General features: G+C 39.0%; 1 protein-coding gene across 4 annotated transcripts in view; it reads right to left on the bottom strand.

The window, feature by feature from the left end:
* The window catches only part of drp2 (dystrophin related protein 2), a 207222-nt gene that overhangs the window by 143580 nt on the left and 45560 nt on the right, over nucleotides 1-18082 (bottom strand). For 3 of the 4 annotated variants that reach the window (XM_056270290.1, XM_056270291.1, XM_056270293.1), the window contains exon 3: nucleotides 14338-14482. The exons of the other annotated variant lie outside the window; for it this stretch is intronic. In XM_056270290.1, the coding sequence (XP_056126265.1) occupies nucleotides 14338-14482 (145 nt within the window). The remainder of the gene's footprint in view (nucleotides 1-14337; nucleotides 14483-18082) is intronic. 4 annotated transcript variants of the gene reach the window in all.

Genomic DNA, 18082 nt, shown 5'->3' with positions numbered 1-18082 from the left:
TCCAACCACTATAGATAGATTCTCAAATTGCTTACCTGATCTATCTCAGCTGCTCAGTGAACCCAATCAAACAGATAAACTAGAGGAAATGATTAGCAGTTTGAGCACCATTTTTTCAAGTACATTAGAAATTGTTGCACCAATTAGATAAAAAAAAGTTAGAGAGAAAACTAAAGCACCATGGTACAACAGTGCTACGCATGTTATCAAGAGAGAAACTCGTAACTTAGAGCGTAAATGGAAACAAACTAATTTAGAGGTCTTTAGAATCGCGTGGAAAGACAGTATGTCACGTTATAAAAAGGCTCTAAAAGCAGCCAGGGCTGAGCATCTCCGCAAACTAATAGAAAATAACCAAAATAATCTAAGGTTTTTATTTAACACCATGGCTAGACTAACAAATAAACAGACATCACCTGAGAAAAATATCCCGTTACAGTGTAGTAGTAATGATTTTATGAATTTCTTCACTGAGAAAATAGAAAGCATCAGAAACACAATTGTAAATGTACAATCTTTTATGGTGTCTTATGATTTAGCCTCAATTATCGCCCCTCAAGAACAACTACACCGCTTTACAACTATAGGACAGGAAGAGCTAAATAAACGTATCATTGCATCTAAACCAACAACATGTTTATTAGATCCAATACCCACTCAACTACTGAAAGAAGTGTTACCTGTAGTGGAAGAGCCTCTTCTCAATATTATTAACTCGTCTTTATTTTTAGGTCATGTTCCAAAAATATTCAAGCTGGCAGTAATAAAACCTCTCATTAAGAAACCACAATTATATCCAAATAACCTAGCAAATTACAGACCCATTTCAAATCTTCCATTTTTGTCTAAAATACTAGAAAAAGTTGTGACCGCTCAATTGTGCTCTTTCTTGCAAGAAAATTATATCTATGAAAAATTTCAGTCAGGATTCAGACCGCATCATAGCACAGAAACTGCGCTAGTTAAAATTACAAATGATTTACTTTTAGCTTCTGACCAAGGCTGTATCTCAATACTAGTACTCTCGATCTTAGCGCTGCGTTCGACACTATAGATCATAAAATACTCTTGGATCGACTACAAAACTACACTGGTGTTCAGGGACAGGCATTAAGCTGGTTGTACTTATCAGACTGTTACCATAGATAACGTCAGTAGACTATGGAGTGCCGAAAGGATCGGTGGTAGGCCCTCTGCTATTCTCAATATATATGCTGCCATTTGGTAATGTAAGTCCGTCTAATTTGATCCAATGGCGGCATTCAAATTAGCGGTGAAGGTCTCAACGCGTTCCATCTTTTCCCATGGCAAGGAGATTTTTAATTAAATACAATACAATTTATCTTATGTATTAACTCGTTTCATCTGACTCCATAAAATGAAAGTGTTTTTCAATGATATCTGTGCATCATTAAATATATGTTAATGTTTGACTATTCCTTTTAACTCCAATGAAAATAAAGTCAAAGTCTGTTAGAATAATCAAATATAACAATTTATTATGTCAGGTAAAAGTATTATGCTAATTTCATAATCAGTTCAAAGATCATCAATACAAAACATCAAATGCTTTAGGATAAGAGAAATAGATGCAAACCCAACATTTAATCCTCACGGGCTATCTGAAATACAGAAAGAGCCACGACTGCTTGCTGCATTCCATTAAATAGCCAGAACTTCTTTTCAATGGTAATTTGCATTCAGGTTACACCTTATTTTGGGGGTAGGGGAGAAAGGCCATTTGCATAGAGTCCACCTTCCTTTGTGTGTCATCTCTAAACTTCTAAAAAACCTTATTAGCTTTTGTTTTACCAATTTTGAAATGAGACATCTGTACCACTCACCCTGCAGTTTAAATTATACTAAACAAAATACTCAATGATAATCATTCACATTAAACCATATTATTAAGTGAGTTTTTATGCGTCACTGAGAGAGAATGAAATGTAGATGAGGTGAGACTTTTGTCTCCGGGGAAGAGGGGGGAAGCCAAATGTTAATTTCCAGCTTCAACCAGTTTTCTTCAGTCTTACAGTAATATTATAAGAAAACATGGAATTAGTTTCCACTGTTATGCTGAAGACACTCAATAATATATTTCATCACGACCAGATGAAAACATCATCTATCAACTCATCTAAATTGACAGTGTCTTAAAGATATAAAATGCTGGATGACGTGTAATTTCCTAGCCTGGATGCCAGCCCGAACCCCCCCCACAACATTTTTTGATCGGGAAGTTCGGTCTGGACTCGCTCCATTGAGGAGTAATTATGATCGGTTCAGAAATCGTCGGGCCAATCAAATTGCCAGGGCGGGCTTTATACGATGATGGACAGATGATCTGCAGGGACGTAATTCTCACGTTATCAAAGAGCGCTTGGGTTGAACTGTTGAACTGGTTTCCCTCACAGATGACTGCCGCTGGAGAACTGAGATGTAGAGATTCCGCTATCGCGTCCGTTGTAAAAGAAATCGACAGCGCATTCATTTTAAAAGACGAACATAGAACTGCAATCAAGGCATTTGTCGATCGGAAAGATGTGTTTGCCGTCCTTCCTATGGGATTCGGCAAAAGTTTAATTTATCAGCTGGCTCCGATGGTAACTAAGAAGATGGGACGCAATGAAAACCCTGCGGTCATTGTGGTTTCTCCTTTGGTCGCACTCATAGAGGGCCAAGTAAAAGAAGCAACACTCGTTATTTTACTTCTTCCAGCGTGCGTGCATTTGAGTTCTGTAGTTGACAACTGTGCTATGCAAAGTAGTTGACTTACTGCGTTGCTATCATTGGTTGTAGGTCTATCCAATTGAGTGCAGAGTTTTTTTTTTCCTGGTTCGGTTAAGACACGCCTCATAATCAAAGCCCTATGAAGCAGTATCAGACTCACATTCTGACCAGAATATGAGTATGACGAAGTCAGGCTAGTAATCTCCTGCTATTAAATTCAGATAAAACGGAGATATTACTTATTGGTCCAAAAAACTACCCACAAAACCTCTTACAATACAACTTTAATTTAGAAGGATGTCCTGTTACTTTATCCACTACAGTAAAAGACCTGTGTGTTATACTAGACCGCAACTTGTCTTTCGAAAATCATATTTCATATATTACAAGAACAGCCTTTTTCCACCATAGAAACATTTCTAAATTACGTAACATGCTATCTGTTTCTGATGCAGAAAAGTTAGTTCATGCATTCATGACCTCGAGACTAGATTACTGTAATGCTTTATTAGCTGGTTGTCCTGCATCCTCAATAAACAAGCTACAGTTAGTGCAAAATGCAGCTGCTAGAGTTCTAATAGGTCAAGAAAATATGATCATATAACACCAATTTTATCATCTTGGTTACCTATTAAGTTCCGTATCAATTAAAAAATATTACTACTGACCTATAAAGCCCTAAATGGTCTAGCTCCTGTGTATTTAATGGACCTTCTATCGCCCTACAATCCATCGCGTTCTTTAAGATCACTAAATTCGAGGCTTCTGGTCATTCCTAGGATATCTAAGTCCACTAAAGGAGGGAGGGCGTTCTCACATTTAGCTCCTAAACTCTGGAATAGCCTTCCTGATATTGTTCGAGGCTCAGACTCGCTGTCCCAGTTTAAAACTAGATTAAAGACGCATCTCTTTAGCCAAGCATTCACATAATGCTTACCTTTTAGTGTTGAATCAGATCGAATGTATTAATATTATGAACAGCAGCTATGCTAATTATTTCCCATCTGCTTTTCTGCTGTTATAAATAGCGTTCGTCAGTTCCAGTTTGTATCCAGCCTCTCACGGAGACTTCAGATGCCCCAACACCTGCGATGAGACGACTAAACGCCTGTGAAGAGACGACTCAACGTCAGCGATATGTTATGCCCTAAATTAATACATGATTAACTAACTGTATTTTTTTCTATGTAAATTTCTGAAATGCACTTTCTGTAAAGCTGCTTTGAAACAATATGTATTGTGAAAAGCGCTATACAAATAAATTTGAATTGAATTGAATTAACTATCCCTTTAAATTTAACAACTTAATATAATTTCTAATATTGAAGAGCCCCCACTATTTTGTGAAAATATATATATAGTGCAAATTAAGAAGTGCCTATTCTTTGCTTCTTTTTTATTAGACCACAAGGATACCACAATTACTACAGGAAATGTTTGGATGATTGCAGGAGAGCTGCATGTTATAAAAAGGAAGAAGGCAGAATACATTCATGTTTGTCAAGGGATTTCACATCTCCCAGCTCCAATCCCCTGGCGTGTCTCCAAGAGCTTTATGATTTAATACACTGATCGCATGTCAGTATTCCTAAAAAAAAAAAACCTGTGCAGTAGAACTGGTTCCTCAAGGGTAAACACATTCTTTTATCTATCATTGGGCCTGAGGTGGACCTGTCCAAAAGAACATCGTTTACATGAACAGCTCTATCTTAGATAAGTCCTCAGTGGTAGTGGCCAGAAGTGGGCTTGCTTTGAGCAGTGGCGCTGGATTTTAGACTTCCGTTCCACAGTGTATGGGTCTCAGGTGGGGGCGGTTGACAGTGACCGGTCACGGCATGCTGCCTGGCACCATTAAGGGAAGCCATCACACAGCAGCACGATGGGAATTATTTATGGCCCAGAGGACGATGGCAAAAACTGGAGCTTGCCCTCTGGATGCGGTGTGACAGCCTGCTAAATCACCATCTTACTGCAGCCTCAAACGCTAGAGTTAGCGCCACACCATCCACGGTAGAGTGAATTACCACCCTATAGACAAAATACCATGATGAATACATTCATTAGAACGCTGTATTCCTGATAAAACCCCTGCGGCCGTGCATAGACCTCTCGCAAATAACAGGAAATGGTCCACATTTCAGTCGAGCCTGTCAATGGGCTAAAAAAAAATAAAAAATCACCATGAGACTGTATTAACTTGTTTGTTCAATTTCCACAAACCACATAAGTTCTTCAGCCACCCATCAGTGTTTGTGAAGGTGAAATGGTAGAGCTCTGTGTAATTTATATGCCCGCATTCAGGTGTGGGACATTATCCCTCATGGGGGGGGGGGGGGGCACTCAATTTTGCAGCCTTCCACCTGCTGACAGTGTGAAGTGGGAAATGGTGAGGATATTTGCCTAATATAACTGCACATCAATTTACTGTACATGCAATTTTTCATCTGTGTGGCTCTCCTGCTCAATCGCGCATTATCCCATGTCAAGAAAAGCCACACATGGTGGGAAGGCTCTTATTTACGATCATTTGTGTTAATAATGTGCATAAGGCATGTGATATTAGAGAGGTCCCTCTCCACTAGAGTAGCACTCTGTGAATGATTAATCTCTCCTTTAGCATGGGCTATTTATTGCTGCTCCTACATTCCAGCTAGCAGCTATGCGACCAGTAATTAATTCCGGTTCCTGCAAACAGCCTGGTTCTTTGATAAGTTAGCAAGATTAAGTTATGTGGAGTCATTTGATATGTCAACAATATCCAGGCTATATTTTTCAACTCGCAGATATATGACGGCTCTTAAAATACTCAACCTCACTCAAGAGTATCCTCTGAATATTCAGCTGTTCCTGAAACAAATCAGCAAAAAATAATTAAGGGGTTCAATCAAGCAAATAATTACATTGATTGATTCATATGGGAGCACACTGACACTTCAGACTCATGGAAGAAATAAAAGAATGCTTGGGAACAAGCTAATAAAAAGACAAGGTGCTCAGCCAAAAAGGAAGAAAAATGAATGTCCACACATGGAGAGGCCACGTTTAATGGCTCCTAACCCCTGGCGGGAATCTAAGCTAAGCCAAAATAAGGCTTGGTCTGCACTCAGTCTCAGCATTTTGTGGAGAGGATTAATTCTATCGTAATTAAAGGTTTTGTTGTGGCTTCTCTTGAAGCAGTAGTGGCAGCACTTTCTCTTCCTGAGTGGGATGAATTAGCCTGAGGCTCAGATGCTTAGTCTCAGCTCTACAACCCTCAGCTGTGACCTACTGTAACATTGAAAAGCCCAGTCTGGTACAAAGAAATCTCTTTAAAAATACTCTTAAAAACATATGTAAGTTTCCACCTTATTGTAATATGGTTCCTTAATACAATCCTTATAAGCATTTATTCTGCATCTCTAGATTTCAACTGACTAAAAATAAGGCAGATGCCAATTTATAATAATAATAAATAAAATTATTCATATTGATAAAATTATATACACAAATATAAGTACAAAATCAACTGTTGCAGAGGAGTTTTACATTATCCTGAATGGGTTTATTTTGCAATAACGACCAGCAAGAACAATGGGCAAAGTACAGTAAATAAAGATATAATAAAAATCAATCACTATACAAAAATATTTTACGTCAGAATGCCGTGAATGACCAGTAAGGACAAAATACAGAACAGAACAAATACAGACCTGTGCAAGTTATAGGCAATCAGACAATCAGACAGTATTCTGTAAATGAATATATAACTCTACTGTAGCTAGACACAGCTTCACAATTTATTTTAAGATGTTATATCTTTTGCTTCAATGTGTCAGTAGGAATTAAGTCAATTTGGAACAATGTAACAGACTTCCAAACAAGCCTACAACACTGAACAGTACTGTACATGCACATCATATAATATAATATTTATATAGTATATGCACTGTCTAGCCAATGTTCTTTACACCTGTTCACAAATAGAATTGCAATACAAATGCAATTGTCTAGAAATTATAGTGTGGGTTAAAACTGTAAGACAATTTCATTACTTTGACCCACGGTCAGCTCTGAATGACTCCTTCCATTTGTTGTCACAGTGCTTTGGTTATACCGCAGTCCTAAAGGTTTAGCTGTGGATTATAGCAGTCTAAAGAGACATTGTAGCTAATTAATGTGACACAGAGGACTTGTTTTCCTTTTGCAAGTTAACTCTGTCACAGCACCAAAGCAGCAGTCAATAAAGTAGCTCCATTTGTAAAGTCTGTTTTCCAATGCTGTAACACCTTTCTGACTTGTTGCTAGATGGTCAAAGACTTTCTTTGAAAGCTAAATTAGGTTTGCATCATCTGTAGAATCATCAGGATTGCCAGAGTGGAAAATTGAGTAAAGAGACCTAGTTATGGATGCATGAAATTATATCCAAACACTCAAGCGTTTGACAGACATGAACACGAGTCTCCTTGTCATTACGTTATAATTAGGCTGCATACTGATCAGGAGTCATACCATCACTTTTATCAAATCATATTTTGACCAGTAAAAATTAACTTATATTTTTTTTTACTACGTGAATGCACAATTTGGATGTCATAATAAGGAAAAAAGGCTAACGAATTTGTGTAAATCTGCCATAAAAAAGGAGGCAAATGTCAGGCAAGAAATGGAGCACGCATCTGTCTTCAACCAAGAAAATGTCATGTCCTGTTAATCTAATCTGAATGCCTGCCCAGTGATGTGCATTTAATTGCACACAAGTGCATCCTGTCTGTCTTTTGCTTGATTTCACACTGACATACACAGACACACATAAAGCATAGTGATTCTCTGAGAAACTGCTTCCACTTTAGATATCTACAGAAAGCAGTACAAATACACCTTAACAGAATGTCAATGAACCAACTCACGCCCTTATATAGACAAACACAGGAAATTCATGTGTCAACAGAACTCTTACAATCTTATTGTAAACAAAAACAAATCTTCCCCCAACAAAAATACAAGATAAAAGCTTATCAGTGTCAGATTGAGCAAAGTATTGTGAACCCCATGCTGACACAGGTAGGGAAAAAATTCTAGCATCTCCAAGTCTGCAGGCTACCACCTTATGTCTTCGTACGTCAGAGAAACACACACACAGCCGCATATGGGCAGCAGTGATGCCACATTAGCTCATCTTCAGGTTACAATACAGGGACAGGGGTGAAACATTCACAGAGAACTTCGTAAATAAAAAGCATGAGGAGGAGAAAGAGGTGGGGGATGAGAGTAGAGTTGATGAGTGAAAGGCGTAGAAAGAGGGCCTGTTTGATTAACACTTGTTTTGACAATCATTCAAGTAATGAATGAATTGAAAAAAATTACATTTATACAATAGAGTGTGCTCTGATGTGCTCATAAAACGCCTCATCATTGTTACCATTGTCATCAACCTCATTATCATGAATGATGACTTAAATTTTGGGGTGAACTATCCATTTAATTTCATTTGCTGTCATTAAGCTGTTTTATGTATATATCAGAATTATATCAAGATATAATTCTGCAACAATAGCACTCGAGTAAAAATTCCCAATAAAATCATCAGATTTTCACATATCTCAGCAACCCTGCATATGCATTATTTATTGTATTACTGTAATATTGAAATAGACAGACTACAAATAAACTGATTACAAAGCTGAAATATACAGCAAAAAAACATTAGAGATATACCAGTTAAAATTCTGGCCAATATCGATAAGCAGATAATTGCTTTCAATTTATGGCTGATATTAAAATTATACTATTTTATATAAATGAATTACAAAATAAAACAGTAAAAATGAAAATCATCATTTTAAATGCTACAACTTAATTTAGGCATCACAACATTATAAATGTGCAACATGAAAATGGATGAGATTTGCTAAAGACCACATATAACAATGTATTATTGACGTTTTAAATAGTAACTTTAAGGGAGCATTAATGACAGCAAACAAAGGTAAATCTATGTACAAATAGGGCAAATAAGCATGTACAATTAAATATCCAATATCGGCCGATATCAAACACATCATCAAAAAAATCCAATAATGGCTGATAACAATCATGTAAATAGCCTACCTAAAAAACAATGTGCAACAAAAACTTTATTCTATAACAACAGGGGTTTCCAATGATATTCCAAAAAACAGTGACAGAGAGAAAGAGAGCAAGAGGGAGAGAAACAGAGCACACATTCAGTCAACGGTGAGATGTACAGTTCCACTGAGTGCACTGCAGACAAGGGATGCTAACGATTAGTTGACGATCGATTAAGCAAGGTCATGCGCGTGCTGCCCAACCGCGAAACACGTAACGCCAGCAGACACGAGGAAAAATTAAGTGAGTGTGCTGGAGTTATGTTTAGGATCATTTTACGTTAAAAGGCTATACACCTTCATGACTAAAAGTGAGTGTGCATTCGCAGCCTTTTGTTTTGTGCAAATGTAAGTTGTAATATTGTGTTTATTTTGTGTAGGCCTATATACATCTGATTTATTTCGCAGGATGCATTTGGTTAAGAATTAACACGGTATAAAGCGTGCCGGTGATCATCTTCGGTGTGTGCAGCTCAAACAGCAATGGATGACTATTGACTAATAATAACTATGATTGGGACTGTCATATTACATAAAGAAAATAATATTGAAATAAAATGTTTCAGCGTGTTGCTCCAGGAAGACCACATCCATTAGATATTCTGACTCGCATGTAACTTGTTCAAGTTCACTTGTGCATTCGCGTAATTTTGTGCAGATATAATTTGTAAAAAAAAAAAAAAACGTATTTTGTATATATCAGATTAATCTTATATAGGATGCGTTTCGCTAGAAAAGGGCTTCAAATTACCGGTGTTTATTCTGCGCAGTGGCGCAAAAAGTGGGTATGCGCTATATGCGGCGCATAGGGGCGCAGCACCATGGGGGGCGCCAAAGCGATGGTAAAAAAAATTTAATTAAAATTTAATTTAAAAAAAAATATATATATATATATATATATATATATTGTATTTTCTATATGTAGCTGCTGTTGTGCGTTTCTAAATCATTTCTGCATTTCTTCAATGTTATATAAAATTTTAGAGGACTAACAAGTGTAAGACTGGAAAACTGGTTATAGGGAATGACCACTTCTTGAGAAGACAAAGAACCCACTCCATAGTAGCATTTGGGCTCACTCTTGTGAAGGCCCCATCCGAGACTAGAGGTCTCACCTCTGAATCATCCTAATCTACATTTCTTCCCCTCATCCCCCACTCCTTCCCCTTCATGCAGATCACCTGAAACTCACATAAGAATATATATATGGTTTAATGTGAATGATTATTGTGTTTAGTATCATTTTAAATGTCCCAGAGTGAGTGGTTCAGATGTCTCATTCCAAAAGAGTAAAACAAAAGGTAATAAGGTTTTTTAGAAGTTTAGGGATATCTGGCACACAAATGAATGTGGTCTCCTACTCCCAGAAGGTGTGAACTCAATGCTAATTTCCACTGTTAGCAAATGGTACCATGTAAATCAACTTCTGCCCCCAGTAAGTCTGGGGGAGTGAACAGTAAATTTCCACTGTGAACACAGGTTTACATATGAAATGAGGTCTGGCTATTTAATGGAATGCAGCAAGGGATCGTGGCTTTTTCTGTATTTCAGATAGCCCATGAGGTAGCTCATGTAGTTCTTAAATGTTGGGTTTGCATCTATTTCTCTAATCCTAAAACATTTGATGATTTGCATTGATTATCTTTCAATTGATTATGGAATTGTTATAATACATTTACCTGACATAATAAATTGTTATATTTGATTATTCTAACAGACTTTGACTTTATTTTCATTGGAGTTAAAAGGAATAGTCAAACATTAACGTATATTTAAAGATGCACAGATATCAATGAAAAACTTTTTCATTTTATGGAGTCAGATGAAACGAGTTAATACATAAAATAAAATGTAATGCATTTAATTAAAAAATCCCTTTGCCATTGGAAGAGACGGAACGCGTTGAGACCTTCACCGCTAATTTGAATGCCGCCATTGGATCAAATTAGACGGACTTACACAAGCTAGAGTAGGCGCCCTCATGGAGAAGGGGGGCGGGGGCGCCGTGAGCGCTGAGCGAGCAGGCAGGAGTAGTGAGTTGACGTCAAAAAAGATGGATAAAACAAAATGCTGGGGGGCTAAAAATAGAAAAAGAAAGAGGGAAAAGGAGATGGCATGTCAATTGATGCGACAGCAGCTAAATAAGTGCATGCTGAAAGCCAACAGGAAGGATTTAAAGTGTGACATCCAGGCATGTAGGCTATCTACATCTCTGTGGCCATCGGGACTACCGGGAGATTCCCGGTGGGCCGATGGGCTTTTTCGGCCGATAGGCCTACATCTCATACTTTTTTTTTTTTTTCTTAACGGCCCATAAACTCGTGCATCGGCGGCCCATTCGTTTTTTTTTGTTGTTGTTGTTGTTGTTGTTTTTTGCTTAATTGGCGGCGCTGCCGGGTTAGTGCCGGTGTAATGCATTGGTCAAAAAAAGTCAGCGTTAGTTTTTTTTCTGACACACCGGCCAACATGTCATCATGTGCTTATATCTTTCAAGTATAGAAATTAGTACAAAACTAATTATGAAAGTTCCCTTTATTTTTCAGTGCATTTGTTTTACAATATATGGCTATTACTATCATGGGATTAATATTATAACTATTATTATGTAGTAGTGTAATGTAGACAGACACTAGAGGTTTGAATTTTTCTTTGTTTAATTTGCACCCTGAATATGGGTTGGAGCTTTTAATTTTGAACTCTCAAAGTGCACCAGACAGCTGAATTTAACATTCCCCCGAACCCCCCTAGAGAAACAGAGGTCCACCTACCACAGTTTTACCTAAAATCCTCTGAGAAACACTGGTATTGCTGTTCCAATGGAGCTTATAGTTTTTTAAGGGGGGTTCATCACAGTGGAGTAGCTATAGTTTAATTGTATTAATAAATGAAAATTTTGCACTTATTTTATCTGTTAGCTCTCACTCGTTCCTACTCACTTATTACATGGGGGGGGGGGGGGGCGCAAAAATTGTTGCTGCATACCCCTCTGACACTGTTGCGCCCCTGATTCTGTGCTTCGGCTTGCGCAGCTTAAACAGCAATGTATGACTGATAATAACTATGATTAGGATTGTCATATTACATAACATTATAATGAGAACACTACTGTAATAAATCATTGTGAATTCATTGGCTTTAGATGCAGTGTTTCAGCGCGTTGCTCCAGGAGAGCACATTCACAACAGGAGTTAAACATTCTGACTAGGCTTTTTTTTTCTCTCTTTTTTTTTTACATATCGGCATTGGCCAACACGTTTTTCTGTTTGGACGATGTGTTGGAAGCGGGACATTTATTTTGACAGCGCACCAGACTTTTATTTTGATGTGAGAACGGCAGCTCTGAGAACAGCAGCTCCCGTTCTCCGTCTTCATTAAATATCTAGTTACATATCAGACAAAACTGTTAAACAGAGACCACTAGTTTGCTTTTATAGTATTAGTAACAGAAAGTCAAACACTATCATTCTTTCTCATTTACCATCGGCATTCAGCAAATATGCATTTATATAATTTAAACAAATCTTTGAATATCTAATAAACATTTAATTTCACAAACCTTGCAGACTTAGTCGAATCCAGCTGTCAGATATTCTGAAGTGCGCATTTTTAGCCTGCATGAACGCGCTACTCTGTGCGTGATGGTCAGTCCGTGTGAACTTAATGCGGACAGAAGACTCCAGCTTCACTTGATCAACAAACTATAAACCCTTGATTTCAAACTATATTATATATATTGGCTTTAAATCGACTACCCTGCTCTCTAAGATATCAGCATTAGCAATAAAAAATAAATTATCGGTCAAACTATTTTTCTTCCTAAATTTCGTGCATCACAAACAGTAAGCTTGTTGTGCCTGTTACAGTTTTTGCTCTGCAGCCGCATCTATTTCATAATATTTACCGGTACACAGAAATTACATTTTGGGAAATTATTGCAGTGCAGTTTGTGTGCAAGTCCGAAATAGAGTTTGGCTAAAATAAAACTAAAAACCAGCCATAAATCGGAACCAGACGGTTTTTGCTCCAAACAGATGACCGGCGACCGGCCAGTTCCGATTTATGGCCGGTCGACCGGTGCGTGCCAAAGTAATTATGCAAATCAGGTAACAGAGCAAATGCACATAAAAATCTGTGCTGGACACAATTTGCACAGCAAAATTCCTTATTTTGCACTGAAATACCTTGCGCAAAATTGAATCTAGCCTTCAAACCAGCCACGCAGCTGCCCTGAAAATGCAAAATACATCTAAGGACCATTCAGCCCCCTCCTGCGTAAATGCCCTGAGCTCGAACCCACTTTCAACATACGCCAATCACAAACAAACAATCCCATCATTCCAGTAGCTTCAGCCAATCTGACTCTGTTCCTGGCTTATTGTACAGCCTCACAGTCTCCTGCAGTGCAGATGTGTGCTCCGTCAGTTTAAGCCCAAGATAAGGGAGGATTTACTGGCAGATAGAGAATGATTGACGCAGCTCATGCAAGGTCAGCTCACCAAAATGAGGGCTCACGGAGGGTATTCTGTCTACCGCAAAGGGCCTGTGTGTTTGTGTCTGTGAGCCTGTCTATGAAATCCAGTTGATTGTGTGGGTGAGATGTTCCAGCAATCTCTATGTGAGCAATTATGCATACTTTTAACTAGTATGTTCTCCACTGGAGATAAGAACTTTCATTTCACGTATTACTCAACGCGGAAATCGGCATATCCAATTAAAAAAAGTGGAACACAAAATATCTGGCTCTTTAATAGGTAAAAAGAGCTAATTATTCATTTAATTAGTAATTAGCTATTTTTCAAATAAAATATGAATTGCATCTATCTATTCATCTATCTACCCATCCCTCCATCTATCTATCTCTAAGACCTAACAAACCTGCAAACCTCAGGGTTTTTAAACTTTTCAAAACTTTTTAAACCAAAATGTTGCATACAAACTTGGATTTTTTTACAGTTAAAATTACATTTCTTTGAATTCAATTCATTTGAATTCTACTTAATCCATTTTAAGTTCACCATAGACTGAGCAGGGTGGGAAAGAAATTTGCTCAAAAAAAGTGAAAGAAGATAGAGAAGAAACAGGTAAACTCATAAAGCCAAAGTCTTCTGTTTACAAAGCCAGTCTCATGAGGTTCCACATACTGGGCTCGGTAAAATATTTTTGAAAGACACCAAAGGCTATTGGCTTAGTCACAAAGGTCTCTTCTCCTAAAGAGCGTCCTTTGAAAATTCACAGGTGACATGTAGCCAAGCAGGCAGCTCTAAAATGAATGATATTCCCTACAGTGAGTCGCTTGGCTTTGAAAGATGCATAAACAAAATAATGAAAAAAACTGATCACCACCCTGGAGATTTGAGCAGAGCTTTAATGGCAAACTGGTCTGTAGAAACAAGCTCAGTCTAGAAAGCCTCAGGACTGTGGATAAAACGACTGAAGAGAGTGTGATCTCTTCTTACCCTCTCTCAAGTGAAGACTGCTACAATTTGCACTTGAAATTAATTACCCAGATGTGAGGACGTGATTGACGTGGCGGCAGGTTCCTGGTGTCCGAGGCAGCGTGGAGAGGAGGCGTTCTCCAGAAGCCAGGAGCAGCTAGTGGAGCGGAAAGGAGAGGAGGAGAAGACCTGGCAATTTGCGTATCCAGGGACCTACAGGAAGAAGAGGATCATATCGTCACCCTATTGCCGGAGAGAAGATGCGATAAGAGACTAAAGCGAACAGAAAATCAAACAGCTGCTCATTGCTTCCCCATGAAACTCTTAAATCTGGGCTGCATTCCAAGGCAATGTCTCACAAATGAAACTCAGCCCAGGATACCAAGCTTTCCCGTTTCAGAGTTTGACATGATGCTGGTGACCAGGCCTCCAAGTTGTGCTAATCTGGCTAATGGCTAAGCAGTGGAGACTGTCTTATCAGGGGACAACATGCTTTGTTCACACAATCCAAATAGCCATCCGAGCTCACACATGGCCGATGGTGGGAAAGCTAAGCAGACGGTGAGCGAATGCCAATGAGCATTGCCAGCCAAGCTGAGATTTCATTACTTCCTGGACGTGCTCTCGAGCCACAAACAGCTGTAGGCTGGGCCCGAGGTCTGCCACCTGTGCAGAGTTCCTCTGTAATCCCTAAAGTCTCTTTGCCGCCTGACCTTTAAGAGTGTCGATGGGCGCAAATCCTTTTCGATAGCGGATAAGGGACATAGTTCCATCTACAAAAGGGCTATGTAAAGCTGCGTCACATACCTACAAAACAGTCAGCGCCAGTACATAGGTGAGCATAAATTCCGAAGTTTAAAACAGAGCCATAAAAGTTTAATTTGTGGCTGATAGGTAGTAACTAGCCAAGGCAATGAGACCAGCTATTTTGGAGCTGTAGCTTTCATTCATAATTTACGTTATAGTTTCAGCTGAGAGTAAAAGTCTCTCTCTGTTTCCCAATGTCTCTTGCCATGCACACAAGGCTGTGGTGTCACTTAGCTGTGTATGAGTGAACTGATATGTGCAGGGGCTCTAGAAACACAGGCCAAATGAGAGCAGGAACCAGAGTTCCTGAGGGCTTTCCCTCTTCTCACTGACAAGCAACAAGAAGCCATTAATTTTAACATCTAGGGAGGAGGGAGGGCGGGGGGGGGATAGGGTCTAGGAATTTATGAGTTATAAAATACTAGAATTGTATACTAGAATAGAATTGTATCTGGCCTCTTTAGTGTTATTTGCACTGTGGTATCTGTGACTGTAGTTCACCCAAAAATGAAAATTGCATCACTATTTATTCACCGCCATGTCATTACAAACCTTTATTCTGTAGCACACAAAATATATTATTTTGAGTGACAAATGGATCATTCTCATAAAATGTTTCAAAAAGTGATCTCTTTTCAAATGAATGAAAGCAAAGACAATGGGAAGGGAAGAATTTAGCACTATAAGAGATAGCTGACCTGAAATCACCATAGGACACCAGTGACCCCAAACACAACATAGTGCGCAAACTTGTTTCTTTTTTTTCTTTTTTCTTTTTTGTGTTCCACAGAAAGTCATAAATAAGAGAGAAAATCTTTCAGGTTTGGAAGACATGAGGGCGAGCCCTTTTTTTATTTTTATGCAAACTACCACAAACAAGTGCTAAATTCTTGAGGGAAGATAACTTAAGGACTCCAGAGTGTCCCGTTCGCCTCCGCTCCATCTATAAGCATTCAGCCGGCTGAATCAAGAGCGTTTTAAAACCCATCTGCACATTCTCACCAACAAGAAGTCTCAGGTGGCCTGGAAGTGAAACTTGGAGAAGGTTGAAGAGATAGATTAGAGACAGTATGACAGAGCGAGTAACTACAGTGAAAAACACTCAGGCTATGTACCGGCCAGCACCAAACTGTGCCGCAAAGGACTAACGGCATTTAGTCACAAACTACACAAACAGAGAGCTTGTCACTTTAAGTAGGGCACCATGCTGAATTCCACACAAGCTAATCCATCATTCACCATGTTAGCTCCTCTGTCATTCCCTTTGCGCCCTGATAACGAACCATTTTTGTTGCTAGGAATCGGGAACGTTCATTCAAATAAACTTCAACATGGCTTCAGGAGCATGAAATGATTGTCACATGGTTTAAAGGGAGCCAGGCTTATCCTCAATACCTTGAATGCTAAGGGGAAAAAACCTTGGGAAGTGAAAGGATAAAAGAGCAATCTTCTTCAGGTCAGCCTAGTTGAATAAGTAATCAAAAGGCTGTCACTTATAGGTGATGCTCCAGATTGACCTGAATGGCTCTGATGGATATCACTCTATTTGCAGATAATGGGGTATATAGACCGTAGCAGAGGGTAATGTAATTAATAAAAACACCCAGTAAGAGCACATAATGTGCTTGCCCATCAGCCAGCCACAAAGAGAAACACAGATAGGCTAGAGTGTGCATTTATGTCAACAAAAGAGACATACAGAAACTGAAAAATAAAAAACAGAAGGCAGTTAGAGAGGAAGAGAGTGGTAGGTTGGTGGAACAGGCAGTGCAGCTCGAGAAGTGCCTCCTGCCACTCTCACTTGCACAAAGCCACGTCAGCGTCCCCAAGGTTACCATCTGCCTCTCAGCAGAGCGAGGCAGCTCTCCACGAAACACACTTAATCACCGCGCAACCTCTTATACACTCATTTCCGGTCTTTCTCAAAGGAGGCTGCTCCTAACAGAGGGGATTTTTCAAAGTGCTGATACGCACAAGGCTGTCTTATTACAACAAAAAAACACGAGTCGTCACGTTCACACCGCAGTCTCGCTCCTTCTGAGGAGCTTTGTTTCAACTAGCCACTGGCAGACTGGAATCAGTTCATCAAAAGCTTAAGCAGCTAATGAACTGAAGCATGGTGGAAATGAGAGCATTCAAGGAAGAAAGAATGGATTAGAATATTATAGGGCAGAGGTCCTGTAGTGTTTTTGATTTTGATGATGGTGGTGTTGATATGCTATATTGCAACGTTTTACATCATAAACTTAGGAACAAATGACATTTCATGAAGTCTGAACTATTTATGATGAAAAAAAGTGTTTTTCTAAATCAGTCTTAAGCCTAAGGTCTCTGAAAATAATGGTGGAGAATTCCATCTCGGTATGGCTGCTTCCTCATTCCAAGTTCATTTCAGGAGGCAAGTTATTTCTTTGTTATCAGTTTCCAGAGAGAATAAAATATGTGCATATTTAGCACTGCGAGACCTCTGCAGTCAAGCTAGCCGCCTCAATACTGCTGCACAAGAACAGGCAACCCACATCGCTTTGCGTTTACACCAGTGGTCAAAGATTTGAAGAAAACAAACATATACATACAGTACAGCTGCATTTACATACCCCCACATCTTTAACATATTCTCACATATGTGCTTTAATGCAAAAAGTATCCGCACAAAGCTAGAAAGACCCTCATTACCCATCTCACATGAGTTAAAAGAGAATGATCTATTAACTCTAGGGGTGTCACGATTCTCAAAATCCTCGATTCGATTACATTTTCGATTCTAAGGTCACGGTTCGATTTGATTCTCGATTTGTATTTCTTTTTTTTTAAGCCGAAACCGGCCAATCAGGATGCTCTCTGTCTTACATGCGCTTCATGAGGCACATACGCAAGGTCTCTCGCTCTCTCGCTCTCTGCCGTGCGCGCGCTATACGGTTTGGAGCACAGTTTTTTCTGTCTCGCATGCGCGCTCTTGCTCGCTCACTCTAGATTCCGGGAGATTTTAACTAATTTGCGGGCATC

Source organism: Rhinichthys klamathensis, unplaced genomic scaffold, assembly GCF_029890125.1.
Source record: "Rhinichthys klamathensis goyatoka isolate OS25496 unplaced genomic scaffold, OSU_Roscu_1.1 h1tg000301l_1, whole genome shotgun sequence".
NCBI classification, from domain to species: domain Eukaryota; kingdom Metazoa; phylum Chordata; class Actinopteri; order Cypriniformes; family Leuciscidae; genus Rhinichthys; species Rhinichthys klamathensis.
The sequence above is the reverse complement of the archived record's forward strand: the minus strand, read 5'-3'. Positions and strand labels throughout refer to the sequence as shown.